General features: G+C 40.3%; 1 protein-coding gene across 1 annotated transcript in view; it reads left to right on the plus strand.

Annotated features, from left to right (window-relative positions):
• The window catches only part of PLB1 (phospholipase B1), an 85,671-nt gene that overhangs the window by 27,469 nt on the left and 41,249 nt on the right, over positions 1 to 16,953 (plus strand). Inside the window, exons 19-32 of the mRNA XM_061990120.1 lie at positions 699 to 772; positions 2,079 to 2,122; positions 2,888 to 2,996; positions 3,896 to 3,947; positions 5,855 to 5,935; positions 7,452 to 7,517; positions 8,175 to 8,275; positions 11,569 to 11,650; positions 12,274 to 12,378; positions 13,057 to 13,152; positions 13,637 to 13,708; positions 14,356 to 14,415; positions 14,796 to 14,856; positions 16,009 to 16,067. Coding sequence (XP_061846104.1) covers positions 699 to 772; positions 2,079 to 2,122; positions 2,888 to 2,996; positions 3,896 to 3,947; positions 5,855 to 5,935; positions 7,452 to 7,517; positions 8,175 to 8,275; positions 11,569 to 11,650; positions 12,274 to 12,378; positions 13,057 to 13,152; positions 13,637 to 13,708; positions 14,356 to 14,415; positions 14,796 to 14,856; positions 16,009 to 16,067 — 1,062 coding nt within the window. The remainder of the gene's footprint in view (positions 1 to 698; positions 773 to 2,078; positions 2,123 to 2,887; positions 2,997 to 3,895; positions 3,948 to 5,854; positions 5,936 to 7,451; positions 7,518 to 8,174; positions 8,276 to 11,568; positions 11,651 to 12,273; positions 12,379 to 13,056; positions 13,153 to 13,636; positions 13,709 to 14,355; positions 14,416 to 14,795; positions 14,857 to 16,008; positions 16,068 to 16,953) is intronic.

Consider the following 16,953-nt stretch of genomic DNA (forward strand, 5'->3'; position numbering starts at 1 on the left):
CAGAAAGAACAAATTCTGCAGCTAAGGGTGTATATATACACACACACACAATAATACCGGGGCTATAAAGCTATGTACTTTTATGTCAGCTAAATATTTGAGTAAAGTTGCAATATATCACCAGGTATGTCAAGTGTTACTTATCTTCAGAATTTTTTTTCCACGCTCTTCCTGGAACTACCTAAACTTGTTACCCTTACAGTGGCTGTGATTCTCCAACTGGTGATGTCTGCTTCACTGCTCCTATGATAATTCACGTGTTCTGCACTAATTACCACGTTAAATCCTCGTAGTCTTCTTTCTTGGGGAAACTGAGGGAGGGAAGACATAAAATCACTGTACTGCTTTTTCATGTGAGAAACGTTATAATAAATTATTTATTCAGGACCACTGGTATCTTATTTATTCATTAGGTAAATTTAGAATTAGATGAATATTTTGAGAATTCTTAAACCTTTTTTCCCCCGTATGATCTAATCAAGAAGTCAATAAGAAGAGGGTAATTCTCTAGAGCGGAGTTAAAATACTCTTCGGTCCTTGATCCTCTTGAGACCAAGGATCTGTTATGTTTTGGGAAGATGATATAGCTTGTTTCATTAACAACCTCTTTAATTATTTTACTGGAATCGGTCAGAGAATTAGCTACTGTAGCAATTCTTATTTTCTGATGGTGAACTTCTCTTCTTTCCTGTTTCCAGGCAGCTAATGGGGCAGGATCCAAACCCCATAATGTTCTGGATGTCCTGACTCAATACCGAGGTCTTTCTTGGAGGTAAGTCCCAGTAGTTCCCTCACATTTTGGTGAGGTTTTTTATATGTGATGGTGTCTAGGGTTTTTTTTTTTTTGTGACGAATGGAGGTTTGTGTAGGGTGAATTTGACTTTGTTTTGCATGGAGGTACTTTTACTCGTAATAAATAAATTATTCTAACTAATACCTATTTAGAGTGTGATGTAGCATGGATAGAATATGCCTGGATACACAGATGAAATGGAGTCTTTCTTGTAAAAGACAGTCCCTTTCTCCTCTCATGGTTGTAGCTATTGCAAAGAAGACCTTTAGATCCTAGCGGCATTGCACCACTTGCACATTCAGCATTTTTTTATATACCTTATCTACTTTTCCCCTCTGTGGCCCACGTCACCCATTTGTCTCATTTAAAATCAGCGGTCTATGAAAAGTCCGAATGAGATGATTTTTATTGTTGCTGTTTCATACACAGTATCTATTTCCTTGACCCTTTCTCAGTATTGTTTGCATTTTACAGAACAGTTTATCGACAGACTTGTACATATGCAGAATTTTGTTAGGTTAAAAGGCCACTCTTAAGAAAGGCAATCATGTACTGCAGCTGTATTATTTAACATGAAACTTGTCAGGCTGATTTTCTGTTCGTAATTTCTTACCCATCTGAAATACTGCAAATCTGTAAGAGGTTTAAACAGGTACTAGAGCACTTCAAAATACTCCAAATTAAAGGGATGCTACACGGGTGTTGTCAGTCCAACTTTTTCTATTTTGATCTTTAATAATATTCTACTGACATTTGGAGGCAAAAGGATGCAAGCATTCTCTAAAGCATGAAGGAGAGTTAAGAGCACACAGACATATGGTGAACTTTACCTATCTGGTAGTATTCTTCCAGTTGAATGAAATGAGGGGAAAAGGTGTTGAGTATACTTATCACTGTGAAATATATGCTTTTAGAACTTGTTGTTATAGATATAAAGGATTTGTTAACTAAAAATGGAGGTAAGTCCCATTTTAGTAGGCACAACCATAGCAAAGGTGGTAGCTTTTAAAAATTCTCATTTCTTGTAGCTAGATTTGAACTTACGTTAAAATGTGCGAGAGAACAGAAAGGGCAGCTCGTGCACAGGGTTTTTAGTGTAATTATTATGATTATGACAGAGACTCTGCTTTCGTGACCTCATTGGTATGCTCACAAAGATCTTGCTTTGACTTAGTACAACCGCCAGAGAATGTGTTGTGTACATGTATAGAAACCCCATAAGGGGGAGCTGCCTTACCAAATCCATCATAACTTGGAGCATTTTTACCTTCTTTCTTTTTAACAGCATTGGAGGAAATGAAAACATAAGCACAGTCACAACACTAGCAAGTAAGTACCTTTTTCCATAAACTTGATAAATATCTAGAGCTTCTTACTGAATGAGATGTTACAAAAGAAGACACAAAGAAAGATTTACAGTTTGTAGCATGATGGACCCAATCCCTTTGTATTCATTGCCCAATGCTGAGTAAAAGTTGCATAACAACTAGGCTGTAGTTCCCTGTGTATGACTTAGCTATGTATTTTATGTAATTTCTAGGGCTGTGGTTCTTTCAGTGTTCTTCTATTGGTTATAGTTCTGTCTAAAATGTGTTGGGGATAGATGAATTAAAGATCTTAGATCATAGCCTAAAGAGGTTATTTTGACTGTGTAGGAAAGTTGGTTTTTACATGCTTTTTGGAAGTCAGGGTGTTTCTGATCTGGCACATTTTTAAGGCTGGTTTGTAACCCAAGATCTCGAAGGGAATCTTAGGTCTTTGAGGTTAATGCATCTGGGGAAATCTGGCTAAGGATTTGATTCTAACCTATCTGCAGTCAGAGTGTGATGACATGAGAGTCTTGTGCCAGAGCTTAAAGTTACTCACCAGGAAAAATGGTGTTGCTAGCCAGGATATCACATTAGATCATGAGATATCTGAATTCATGAAATAGGAAGGAAGTAGTTACATGGTGACAAATCTCCACTTTTGTTATATTTTAAGGTTAACTTTTTGGTAGGTATCTCTTGAATGGTCTCTTGCTAGAGTCTAATCGTTATAACCTTGTTATCTGCTGAAGTAAGCAACATTTCAGGGTTCTGTCTTTTTCTGCAGACATTCTTCGTGAGTTCAACCCATCGCTGATAGGGTATTCCACTGGCACTGGAAGGGAGACTACAGCTAATGCTGCACTCAACCAAGCTGTGGCAGGGAGTCATGCAGAGTAAGAGGAAAACTCTTAATTTTAATAGAAAGTTGATTTGCCTTGAAAAGGCATCTCTAGCTAAAAAAGGCCTAAACCCTGGACTTTGGCAGGAGCACTATAAGGCTGGTAGGCAAGGCCAAATACATTTCTTTAGCTCGACTCTCGTGTGAAGGTCAAGAATTGTCATGCAGACTTTGCTGTGTTTCTAATCAATGTCAAATAAATTAGCAGCAAAACCAATGCTTTCTCTAGCATTTTCTACCAAGAAGCACAAAGCACTTTACAAGCACTACTCAGAAAGCTTCACATCCCTGTTGTGAGGCAAAGAAAAAAATAATTACCATTTTATAGGGGTTACATTCAAGCCCTCTTGTCACTAAGACCAAGACTTTGTGTAGAGAAACTAAGAAAGAGAAAATTGTGAATTGCCTTTGGTCAATCTGTGGCAGAGCTGGGAATTACCTAGAGATTGCTACTCTCGGTTCTCAGTGAAATTCCTATCTTTTTCTCCAGGGAACCCTTCTTATGAGTCACAAATCTGTGGCTTGGGGCCGTGTAATAACATTGATACATGCATGGATGCTTCAGTGATACGTCTGTCAATAGTATCTGTCTGGTGTTGTGAAGGAGCAAAGTGCATTTATTTTGTGGTAGCACAGTGTATTTTCTATGTAGTATGAAAAAGTGTAGCTATGCAGCATTTTGCAAAGTGCCTGTTGGATCCTAATTGTTTTCTCACTTTTTCACAGTACTGTTTCACAATACAGCCATACCTCTTGTTCAATGAAAACTAGACTTTCTCAGGTTTTCTTAGTCTCTATGTGAGCAGTGTCCATTCATCAGCTTTCCTCTTTGCCTTGCTGTCTATGTAGGATTACTTTTTAACATTTATTATTTCATTTTAATTTTATTTTTAGGGATGTTCCTGCACAAGTTAAAAGACTGGTGGACCGAATGAAGAATGATACTGTGAGTCTGACAACATAATTGATATCTTTAGAAAGACAAAGTTATGTGGCATCATTAGTTTTTAACAGACCAACAGCAGATGCCAAACATTAAAGGTACAAGTACAGCGATGTACCATGTAATATTCCCCAGTGTAGAGTGCAAATCAGTAAAAAATAATCTATAGCTTTGTCCTAAATGAATTTGTACCAGCATGTGATACTGTCAGACCTAGATAACTGTAATCTTCTTATCACTTTTACCACTGCTGGCAGGTAAATTCAGTACTATGGCTTCCCCTCCCAACCTACATCATCCTGTAAGATGGCAGCATTTTTTTTCTGCTAGGATTTTGCTGCAGTACTATTAATTGTCTTGTAAGCTCATGGTTTTGCCAGCACTAATGATACATGATAGGATGTTGAGCTTTTCAAATGGCAAATCATGTGGACTGAACATGTGAGATGAGGAAAGGACTTGTTTTCTTTAAAAACAATTTAGTCCTTTTGCTTAGTCACCAGCTGATTTTTGGCATAAACATTTGTTGTTAGGAATTATTTGATTAATGTTCTGTAAAACACATATTACGCTGAGGATTGTTTGCATATTTTTCACCTCAAATACTGCTTTGAATGTTTGCTATTTGTAATATGACAAATGTGCTATGCAATCAGTGACTTAAGTTACATGATATTATTTTGGCTTTCCAATCGTGCATTTGGAAAGCAGCCAAAAATCTTTCAAGATAGCTGTGTGTGCATGTCTAGTATAAATACTCTGGTGAGTACATGTTGGCAAAAATATTTGCAGTACCTTCCTTTTTGCTTCAATTTCTTGTCAACAAGATTGCACTCTGCTGGCTATATCTGAAGTAAGATTAAAAGGAACAGCAGCTAACAATGAAGCAGTTGGATGGTTTTCATTCAAGCTATTCAGGGCTTCTAAGTACTAGTGTCATATTTATCAGCTTGGAAACACCATACAAGAGAAATGAATGCAAATACCTTTTATTTAACTGATAAGCTTTTCTATTTAGTTAATAAACTTCTATCTAAGCAAAAAGAATGTTCATACTGGAAGTCATATGCCTTTAAGAGCTCCTCTCTTTCTCTTTTTAAAACACCTGTTTAGTGCAGGAGAAAATTTTCCACCTCTTTTAATTTGGATAAGTACGTTTTGAGACAAAACTACCTAACAATGTTTAGACCAGCTGTGATATGTTGCCTTCTGCCTTTGAAGATGCGTGGTTCTAAACCACTTGAGGCTGATATACTATTGCTGCTTTTCTTTTGTGGTGTTTGGCACAGAAATGAAAGCGTTAAGATATTGAGTACAACATCAGCTATGTGGTACTAAACATACTGGAACCTTTCCTCAAAGCTAAGAAGGTGTGTGTTTACTGAAGTGTAATTACCTTGTATTACCTAGCCTTTTGCAAAATCATTCCAGACGAAAAAGTGCTATAATATTTTACCACTATTGTTAGACAGAGTTAATACTACCACTCGTTTCTTTGCAGTTTGTCTCACAGGAAGACTGAAATACATTGCCCTCCAGGGTTTTCCAGCAGGATACCTGCATTATTTATGACACAGTAAAACATATAGTATCATTTTTGCAATGAAGATGTATTCCTAGAACTGCAGGAGGAGTCACTCGGTGTATACACAAGATATTACTAAGAAAAGCATACATATGGATTTTGAGCAATAACTTTCTGAAGCAAGTCATTTTCTTGGTGTTACTGATACTGTAAACCTTATTTAGGTTCTAGTAGTTCCTACATCTTCAGTCATGACTACAAATTAATTTTTGTAGTGAATGCTTAGAGATCTGCAGCCTAAGAATACCCTAAGAAATATTAAATTTGTATATGGTGATTTATTTTTTTAATTAATAAATTTAATGTCAACTCTCTCCTTGTGCAGAGAATAAATTTTCAGACTGATTGGAAGCTCATAACACTTTTCATAGGAGGAAATGACCTATGTAACATCTGCAGTGATCCAGTAAGTCCCTTTCTGCCTGCAGCGTGAACTGGGCCAGCTTGGGTAGAGAGTCTCTGTGCAGGGTGAGAGGGCCGAACTCAAAGGGTGAGACCAAAATAATGTAGATTTTATTTGTGTAGCTCTGGAATGTAACTGTAGAGAGACCTTCGGGTTATTCAACCTGATGTTATAATAAACAAAATGATATCTTTAGAGCACCTGTAAATGACCTAATTGTGGCTAATTTGCTTTGCTGTTAACTAAGATAACTTTCCATTATCCAGTCACTTTACCACCGGTAGATAAAATGTCAAGGGTTTTTGCACTTTTTTGCCTTGTGCCCAGTCACATTCCCAAGACTTATTCAGCGGTCTCTTATCAGTTTCAGTGCTATGGGAATGTTTCTACCCACAGCTCATGATTCTGCAATTATATATAATACAGTATATGTTGTAAATGCATAGAATAGATATCCATACATACTGTTTATGGCCTTTGCTATGTGTGAATGTAGAGGAAAGGCTACAGCAGGCTCCTCAGTCATGAGTCTTACCTACTGACAAGCAACACAGCACATACTTTTTATTCTGCATGATTAGTTTTAGATTAGGAAAACAGCAAGGGAGCACAGTAAGACAATTATACACCAAGGAAGGAGTGAATGAACCATTCCTACCTTCTGCTCCTGACCTTGGCACAAAATGGCAGTTGCACGTGAGTTTGGGTGGCAAGGAGACAGCATATCTGCAACCATCACAGTGGTACTTCCTTTGTGTTGCAGTTAGTAATTCTGACCACAATGCTCTCGGTGAGCTACGATTCAGGAAATGAGTAAGGGGATGGAGCTGACTAGCTTTATAGAGTAGGCCAGTGGAGCTCTCAATGAACTGCTGCTGCTTGAAATTAAATCAGAGAATTAAGGCTCAAAATAAAACAGGCGTTTCTCGTAGGGAACTTTACTTCACTGTCAAACAGTTCTACAAGCGAAGAAATAAAAATCAAATTACTTCAAAACATTACATTACATAGTTTAAACCACTCAAATGAAACAGAGAAATTTCACTGCTGAGAGGCAAGGATAAAAAGTGATTTAATTCCTAGAGTCTAAGCTTTGTCAGTTATTATTTGTGGCAGGTAAGGAGCATATGAGAGTCATGTTGCTAATATTTCATAGTACAGAAGAAACAAACTTAAGTTTACCCAAAATGATCTCTCCCAGAGATGGACCCTGTTAGTTGGTTGTTAGCCGTGCTTTTAAGAGCAGTGCAAGCAAGCCTGCAGATGAAGAATGTAACATCTGATGATAACCTCTGAATCTGCTCCCTCATTGGTATCCAGTGGCCACTAGGTCTTTTCTTGTGAGAGAGAAGGCTGTGATTGAAAATAAGAAAAGCAGAGACAGGACTATTTTGCCTCAGTCTCAGTTACTCTTTACTCAAGAGTTAGAAACATGAATGCTGCTGTGAGAGACTAGCTAGTCACTGTTGTGCCTTCTTGAGTAAACTGATAATAAAATTCAACCCTATTGCTTCAACAGATACGCTATTCTGCTGAAAACTACACCTACAATCTGCAAGTAGCTTTGGACTTACTTCACAAAGAGGTAAAACAAACTTTTCTACTATGTGGGAATGGGGATCGTGTTCCGTTTGTAAAGTAGTCACTGATTATTGGTTGCAAAGCTAGTTCCTTCCTTTCCTCTGTGGAGCACTGCTGTATGCAGAGATGCTTGCTTGGAGGAAAATCTTTGTGAGAGGCAGAAAGGATGGAATATAAGGATGTGCTCGGTTCTAGCTGATGTGCTGTGGAAAAATAACACAGAAAAAAAATATTGTAACAAATTGGAACAAACGTTGTATTCAGTGGCTAGAAAATGCTTTGCTCATTCATATTGTAAATAAGTAGTGGTCATTAAGAGAGATTTTGATAAGCCAGATGAGGGTGAGGATGATGAGAGTACTCAGAGTTAGCAGTTGTCTGAGTCATGCTGAGATCTATAACAACTTGTTCTGAGCTTTTTGAAGTCATGGTTTTCAAGTGCCCAGCCGTCAGCATTTAAAATAGAGCTAGGCAGCACAGGCAGGGGCTGTAATTTAGTATTGTACGTGTGTGGGATCAATTATTGAGAAAGTACTTTGAACACCTCTGTTATAAATAATGCAAGCTGCCTGAATCCTGTTACCCGAGGTCTGCTGTGGCTGCACAGGGACAAAGATGGCACTCTGGGCAGTGACTGGGGGTTTGCTTATTCTCTGGGCAGGTTCCACGGGCATTTGTGAATCTTGTAACAGTGCTTACCATATCAAGACTCCGGGAGCTGCATGCATCAAAAAACAATTCCTGCCCAAAGCTGATTATGAGGTTTGAAGATTATTTATGTTACTGTTCCCACTGTTGCTCATAAAAGGCTGCAAGGTCTTCTTGGATTTTTTTTTTCTTAAAGGGAAAAGGTTCTAGTGTTTCAGACCACCAATCACCTTCCTGTGTGTATGCACATGTATGTACAAGTTGATTTCAACACAGCATTTAGAAATATCTGTCTGTCGCTGTGTCTAAGCCCTGCTGTTACCACTTCTGGTGGAGGTGCCATGTTAGTGACTCATCACTTACACTGCAAGAGAGTTTGAGCCAGAACAGAAGGAGCTCAGCTGTGCACTCTCTGGGCAAAGACAGAGAAGAAATTAAGACACAGAGTTTTCTTAGTTGATCACTTTAAACTCGCTTTATATACAGATTTACCTTTCTCTCTCTCTTGCTTCTGTAGTTCCTGATCTTTGTGATGTCGTTGCTGATTGTTAGTCTCTGCTAATTATCATTTAATGAATCTCTGAAGTAGATGTCTGAGTTGCTTAACTGTGCTACCTCTTGCCATGTGGCTCAACAATCCTCCCAGGTCAGTGTGAATCTACCACTGAGTGGCACATCTGCAGTTTGTTAAGCTTCTGGTGACTCAGGTAGGGTCCAGCACAGTCCCCCAGCCTTACTCCTGTTGGTTGGTTTCAGAAAAGCAAATCTGCTTTTCTGGACAGGCAGGCAGAATAACCTTGTGCTGTGAATGTAAGCGGGCATTGAAGGTGGTTTTACAGGAGGAACATAGATGCAACCTGCTTGCTCTGATTTAAAGCTCTCACGTGGCTGTCAGTGGAAAATTAACTTTTAAACTCAGATTGCCCTTGTTTCTGATAACGAGTTGTAATTTTTATTTTTAAAAAAGACTAGTGGTTAGAGTACACCTGTATCTCAAGACCCAAATCATCAGACAAAGATAGTTAGTGGAGCCTTTAAGATTAGATTATCTCATTTCAGGTGCCATACTGAACTTAAGATTTGCCTGTCTGGCAACAAACCAAGTTTAAAGGATACTAAGCAGAACCTGTGTGGGATAATAAATGCAATGCTACTGAATTGAAGAAGAACTTGAAGGAGTCCTTTGATCTTGAAAGATTCTATTTTTTTTTTTTGAGAGTAGCAAATAAGCTAAAAGGAGATTACATCTCCCCGAATTTTGTGTTATGTTACTGAAGCACTTCTGAAAAGAAAATTTAGGTTTGTATTGCCTTTTATATGACTGCTCTGTAGAAGTCTTGTTTGGTAGTTGCTTTCATTAAGACAAGTTTGAAGGTGCTAGAGATCTGTGTATACTTTCAAAGAATCATAGAATGGTAGGGATGGGAAGGGACCTTCACAGATCATCTAGTCCAACCTCCTTGCTAAAGCAAGTCCACCTAGATCAGGTGACACGGAAACATGTCCAAGAGAGTTTTGAAGACTCCAGAGATGGAGACTCCACACTCTCCCTGGGCAGCCTGTGCCAGGGCTCCCTGACTCTTACAGTAAACGAGTTTTTCCTTATGTTTGAATGGAACTTTTTGCATTCCAGTTTCTTTCCATTACTCCTTGTCCTGTTGCTGGCTACTATAGAAAAAAGGGACGCCCCAACCTCCTGACACCCACCCTTTAGATATTTGTAAATGTTAATAAGATTCCCCGCCAGTCTCCTCTTCTCCAGACTAAACGGTCCCAGCTCCCGCAGCTTTTCTTCGTATGAAAGATGTTCCAGTCCCCTGATCATCTTGCTGGCCCTGTGCTGGACTCTCTCCAGAAGTTCTCTGTCCCTCTTGAGCTGAGGAGCCCAGAACTGGACACAAGACACCAGATGAGGCCTCACCAGGGCAGAGGAAAAGGGGAGGAGAACCTCCCTTGACCACACTCTTCTTGATGCATCCCAGGATGCCATTAGCCTTCTTGGCCATGAGGGCACATTGCTGGCTTATGGTTAGTTTATTATCAACTAGGACGCCCAGGTCTCTCCCTGCAGAACTACCCAGCCTGACAAATCCAAATGAGAAAAAGGATTCCTTTTAAAATTGTATTATATGGTCACAGTAAAGCATCCCTGAGAGAGCTCTTAGAGAAATATCTCCTATAGAGATGCAGTTGATACATGTAAAGGCTTTTGACACTGTCTCCCGTAACATCCTCATCAGAAAGCTCAGGCAGTGTTGCTTGGATGAGTGGATGGTGAGGTGGATGGAGAACTGGCTGAATGACAGAGCCCAGAGGGTGGTGATCAATGGCACAGAGTCGAGTTGGAGGCCTGTGGCCAGTGGAGCTCCACAGGGATCGGTTCGGGAGTCAGTCTTGTTCAACATCTTCATCAACAACCTGGATTAGGGGACAGAGTGTACCCTCAGCAAGTTGGCTGATGACACCAAAGTGGGAGGATTGGCTGATTCCCCAGAAGGCTGTGCTGCCATTCAGTGGGATCTTGACCGACTTGAGAGTTGGGCAGAGAGGAACCTCATGAGGTTCAACAAGGACTAGTGCAGAGTCATGCACCAGTACAGGCTGGGGACTGACCTGCTGGATAACAGCTCTGCAGAGAGAGACCTGGGAGTCCTGATTGATAATAAACTGAACATGAGCCAGCAATGTGCCCTCGTGGCCAAGAAGGCCAATGGCATCCTGAGATGCATCAAGAAGAGTGTGGCCAGCAGGTTGAGGGAGGTTCTGCTCCCTCTCTCCTCTGCCCTGGTGAGGCCTCATCTGGAGTCCTGTGTCCAGTTCTGGGCTCCCCAGCTCAAGAGGGACAGAGAACTTCTGGAGAGAGTCCAGCACAGGGCCAGCAAGATGATCAGGGGAACGGAACATCTTTCATACAAGATGCGGGAACTGGGGCTGTTTAGTCTGGAGGAGACTGAGGGGGAATCTTATTAACATTTATAAATATCTAAAGGGTGGGTGTCAGGAGGTTGGGACATCTCTTTTTTCAATGGTATCTAGCAACAGGACAAGGGGTAATGGGATGAAGCTGGAACACAAAAAGTTCGACTTAAACATAAGAAAAAACTATTTCACTGTTCAGGTGCAGGTGAGGGAGCCCTGGCACAGGCTGCCCAGGGAGGTTGTGGAGTCTCCTTCCTTGGAGGTTTTCAAGACCCGCCTGGACATGTTCCTATGCAACCTGATCTAGGTGAACCTGCTTCTGCAGAGGGAGGGGTTGGACTAGGTGATCTGTAAAGGTCCCTTCTAACCCTACCATTCTATGATCCTGTGACTCTATGAAATCTCTCTTGGATAATACTTTAATCCTACAGCTTATCAATTTGTAAAAAGGGAGGTGCAGATCTCAACTCCACACTCTCATTCCACAGCCTTCTGTGCCCTTGTGTCATAAATCCAAAGGACAATTCTGATGCGTTCAAGAAGTTGATCTACTTCAACAGAAGATATCAGGTAAGGCCTGTGACTTTTGTTAGAGATTGAATGCTACACACCCGTTGATTAAGGGACCCCAGAGGGATAATATTTAGACGTGAAGGACAGTTTCCACTCGTTTTAATAACATATTTGTAGATGTGATTTAAAAAAAAAAATGAGGCAGATGTGGAAGTAGGCTCAAGATCTTTAAAACTCTGATTCACTAAAACAAGAGAACAAATGCAAAGAAAAATTAAGGGAACCATACAAAATAGAGTATGCTAGAGAGCCAGCAGTTTGTTGATCACTTATCTCGCTGGAGATCAGATCAAGTCAAAGAACTTGATAACTCAGGAGCAAACATTCAGCATGGGATGTCAGCCCAACAGAAAAACTATTTTTTGACAGAAAATCTGATTACTGAGCAAGTTGCTTGCCCATGTCAGGCAGCCATCCCCAGGTTGCCTCTCTGCAAAGAAGTCCGGGATGTGCGTTTCAGAAAGATGGTGTTGGCTGCCTGGTGAGAGCTGGAAACCACAGCCACATCCTGGTTTCTGCACCTGAGACACCAAACCCTTGGTGAGATGTAGATGGATGTAGGGACTCGATAAGCTCAATGTAAAAGAAGGAAAAGTGACAATTTTTCTTTGACACTTTAGGAGAGAACTCGCCAGCTGGTGGAGAGTGGAAGGTATGACACTAGGGATGATTTCACAGTGGTTATGCAGCCATTTCTGAGGAATGTGAGCATGCCAAAAACAGAGGTAAAAACAATAAAAAGCTCCATGTTCTTACATTAATTTCTGGTACAATTTTACTGACTTTTCAAAATTGACTTGGCTGTAAATGTGACCATGAGTTTTCTGGCCAAATAATTATTATATTCAGTTGAATTAATGTCCAAAATTGCAGAAAATTTTTATGGAATAACTTGGAGACAGTGGGCCACGGGAATACAGATCTTGAAGACACTATTTGAGGACTGAGTGGTCCACTGCCATCAGATAACCGTGCAGTAGATATTTAGTTCAAAGTCTTCACCACAGAATACTGGCCCTATATCCCACATACATCACAAACTCTCCTCCAGTAGTTTGGTAAACGACTTTATTATGATAAACTATGTGCTTCGAAGACTATAATGTGTGAATCTGAGGGGAAATAAAAAATACAATCAATATCTGAGCCCAGGTATTCTCTACCCAAAGTCTTAGTGGTCTTTGTTCCTTATTACTTTGGAAAATCTTTATTAAAAAGCTTTAAAAGGCTTCTCAGTTCTGAGTTACTAGTGCTCTCTGGCCTGGTTTAGTTCTGGCCTCAGAGGCCTTTGCAGATACTTCTATTGGAAGTCGATTGGGATAGCTTGCTGAAAGAGGGAGGGGAAAATGCACAGCTTGTTGCATATTTACCACTTCAGTGACAGTACCTGTCTTGTTCTCTAGGAGGGGTTGCCAGACAGTTCATATTTTGCCCCAGACTGTTTCCACTTCAGCCAGAAGACTCATTCTCAGGCTGCACGTGCTTTGTGGAACAACATGGTAAGATTTTTAATGGTTGTACTAGTCACTCCTTGTCTACTCCATCCCACCCTTGGCAGGAAAAAAAAGCCAAACCCCAAACTCAGAGAGCTACTAGGTAGCTATCCCTGTCTATTCTGAGCTCCTAATTGTCTGTATAAATCAGAAGAGGGATCACATGAAGAAAGGTCTCCTGAACTGTTTAAAATGGTCACATCAAACCAATAAATGTTAGGGTATGATAAGGCTGGGGATTTGAGACTTCTGTCAGTGAGATGATGACTGCCTGGCACTGATCATCAGGCCATGTTCTTGGTGCATGGGAATTAGCTTCTTCATCACAAAAAGATGGAGTACATGGAGGCAGCTGCCAGCATGAGAACAGCACACTGCACTTGTCTTGCTGTCCCGCAGATGGGGTTTCCAGTGCTAGATACCACAGCACTACCCATTGCTTTCTGGTGCTCATTCACTTTTCTTCTGTTCACTATCCATTTTCCCACAGCTGGAACCCTTAGGAGAGAAGACAGAAAATAAGAAAATAACAGATGAAATTGTTCTCAAATGTCCAAATGAGGTAAGTTACAAGAGTGTCTGTGTTTATGTGGAAGTGATAGGTGTGGCTGGGAATCTGCACGGGCCTTTGCTGACTGCCTGGAATGCTGTCTCTGCAAGGGGGTCTGACTCTTCCCCACATAGTTTGTGGCTCTGCCACTGGCAGCAGTAAGAGAGCTACCTCGTGAGGTGGAGGGCAAGCTCATCCTAGGAATAAGTTTCCTCACAGGCACACATCATCGTCAACCGAAAGACAAAGGAAAGGTGTTTAGCCTATCTAGTCAAAACCATCAAGTATCCACACTGATCGACAGAGCTTCAGTGGGGGAAACAAATCAATGACAGCAGCAGTCAGTACAGCTCTGCAGAGGACACTGTGATTACCTTTCAGTGGGACCACAAGCTTCTTGTTAATCCCACATAGCAGGTTCCTGAGCATATTCTGTAAGTTCTAGCTTTATAAAAATATTGCCCCAGGTTTACACCGTTACAGTATGGATTTTTAAAACCACATTTCTTTTTAAAATTATTATTATTTTTTAATCCCTGAATTCATTTGCATCAGGCTGCTAATCATCTTCAGACATCTGAGAACTGAAAACTGGTGAATAAAAATCTCCGTGTATTCTTCTGACGTTTTGCATTGACTCAGACTGCTTTGTTTTGTAGGCTGAGCCATTCCTGAGGACATATAAGAACAGTAATTACACATACCCTAACCAAACTCCAGTAAGTGTCAGCATCACCATACCACTGTTACACTGGTATATCTGTTTCTGTATGGCAACCAGATGAGTCATGGTCTGCACCACAGATGAAATCAGCCTTTGACCAAAGGGATTTGGGAGACTGAATGCGTGGCACAGAACAGGAAAGCACTGCCTGAGTTAGGCAAAATGCTCTGAGAACATGGTTATCAGTACAGCATGCTATTCTAATCTGAGAAATACTGAGCATGACTACTGAATTGAGCAACCAAGACCTGTCTGGTTAATTACATGCTACACAGGCTCTGATTTGCCCACCTGGGCTCTACTAGGAAGATAGGAGGTTTACTATTGACTGTATCTGATAGCTAAATGCTATTCAGCTTTTTTTCTTCCCTTTAGAATTATGGAAGCCAGCTGCTATGTGAGGACAAGTCTCCATCATCCTCTCCTGCAACTTCAGGTAGTCTTGCCTGCTTTATGTTAAAAGGTTGAATTACATTCATCTGTCTTCCAAGATGAGTTTTAGTTTTTGCTGAAATGACTGATGGACTGTGAAAAATACTGCTCAGAAAAGGTGTCATGTTTTTCAGCAACTGCTTAATAGATACAATACCATACTGTCACACAAGGCAATATTCTAACTAGCTCCCCTTAACTTGCTGCCAGTGGATAACTTCGATTTATCTCATAAAAAAATACTAAGTTGTGTGCTCACATAGCCTAGAAGTGACACCACCTAAATCTTGGTGGGAAATCTTGGTAGAAAACTGGAAAACCACCCTCTTATATGTTAGTCTAGGACACAGCAGTATTCAGTTTTTCAAATAACTTCATATTGTCTTTTCTTGAATCCTTCTCTGCCTTCTTGCTTTGTCCAATACTGCATTGTTTTACCTTCATCTTAATACTGGATACTGTTTGCAACTTATTGTTACTCCCTGCTCTTTTGTCTTTTTGGTATCAATATTAGCCATTGAGATACTGAATAATATACATATGCTGCTACTACAACTGCATGGGATGAATGGGAGAGAACTCCTGTTTTATCACCTGAGTATTTTATCACTTGATTTTGTCTGAGTAGCTGGTGCAATGCTGTGTTTTGGATTTAGGATGAGAATAATGTTGATAACACACTGGGGTGCACAAGAAACTGGGAGGGGACACAGCCAGGACAGCTGACTTGAACTGGCCAAAGGAATGTGCCATACCGTATGAAATCACGGTGAACAATAAAAGTGGGGGAAGCTTGCAGCCCACTACTTGGGGACTAGCTGAGCATTGGTCAGCAGGTGGTGAGCAATTGCATTGTGTGTCACTTGTTTTGTATATTCTTTTATCATCATTATTATTATATTTATTATTATTATATTATTATTATTACCCTTCTTTTCCTGTCCTCTTAAACTGTCTTTATCTCAACCCACAAGTGCTATCTTTTTTCCAATACTCTTCCCCGTCTCACTGTGGTGTGGCACTTACCCACCCACTGGGTTAAATCACAACAACATATTTGAGCATCAAAATGCACAATGGCATGTTTCATGTATATAGTGGTGGAAAAGCATAGCTGTTTCCCACCAGAGTTCAGCTGCATCTCTTTCCTTTTCAGTGCATTTCCTAAAGCCAGCTGATGTGAAAGTCATAGCAGCCCTTGGAGATTCTTTGACGGTAAGAAGACAGTGTTTTTACTGTTCTCTTGGTAAAACTACAAACATGTGCTTGCTCTGTTGGAGGGGAAATAGCTGTTGTACCTAGAAGCAAAGATCCATTCTTTCATGTATGATAATAGATCTAGCAGCTAGGACACAAAAGAAGGTGCCAGTTCTCCAGAATTCTGTTCCCCCTATGCAGATATTCACATGCTTTTGAACTCAGGCAAAAATACAGGAAAATCCTCTGAAGAGGTGCTTAAAGAGTTTGCTGAATTGGTGGCAGAAGAGATCAAATGCTGTCGAAACTAATGGGACACAGTAAAGGCTTCAGTTACTTTCTTTTTCAAAGTTTTTCTGAATAGGAATGAACTGGCAAACTGGTTCTTTTGCTTCAGTTATTTCAGGAGCTTAGTGACAGTAAAGGATGTTGGGTAATAGCTTTGTGTTTATTTTGGTATTAATGAGATAGGGATGTACAGGAGTAAGAGCTCTCTGACTCTATCCATTTCAGAAGGTATTCAGTCTTTTTATTGTGCCTGTGTTAACTCATAGCTGATTTCTTTATCAAGATGTAGTTCTTGCTGAAGATAATTGTCTTTGGTTAGCCTAGAAGGAATATATCTCAAGATCTAGACATCTTGTATTGCAATTCTGTCTTTCTGCCTGATGGATTCATACTGATCAAACTCTACAGCCAGCTCAAAGGAAACACTGGTGGGAAAGTAGTAGTAGTAGCTGGAACATAGGTTTCTCTGAATCTGAGCCTTAGCAACAAAGACGTTGTGTGTACAAACCATGAAGCCTTTACAACTCCTACACACAAGAGGCTACTGAAATAAATAGAAGCATTTGAATGCAAACCTGCAATATTGACAAATGAAAGATTATCTGTACATAGCTGT

Source organism: Colius striatus, chromosome 2, assembly GCF_028858725.1.
Source record: "Colius striatus isolate bColStr4 chromosome 2, bColStr4.1.hap1, whole genome shotgun sequence".
Classification (NCBI taxonomy): domain Eukaryota; kingdom Metazoa; phylum Chordata; class Aves; order Coliiformes; family Coliidae; genus Colius; species Colius striatus.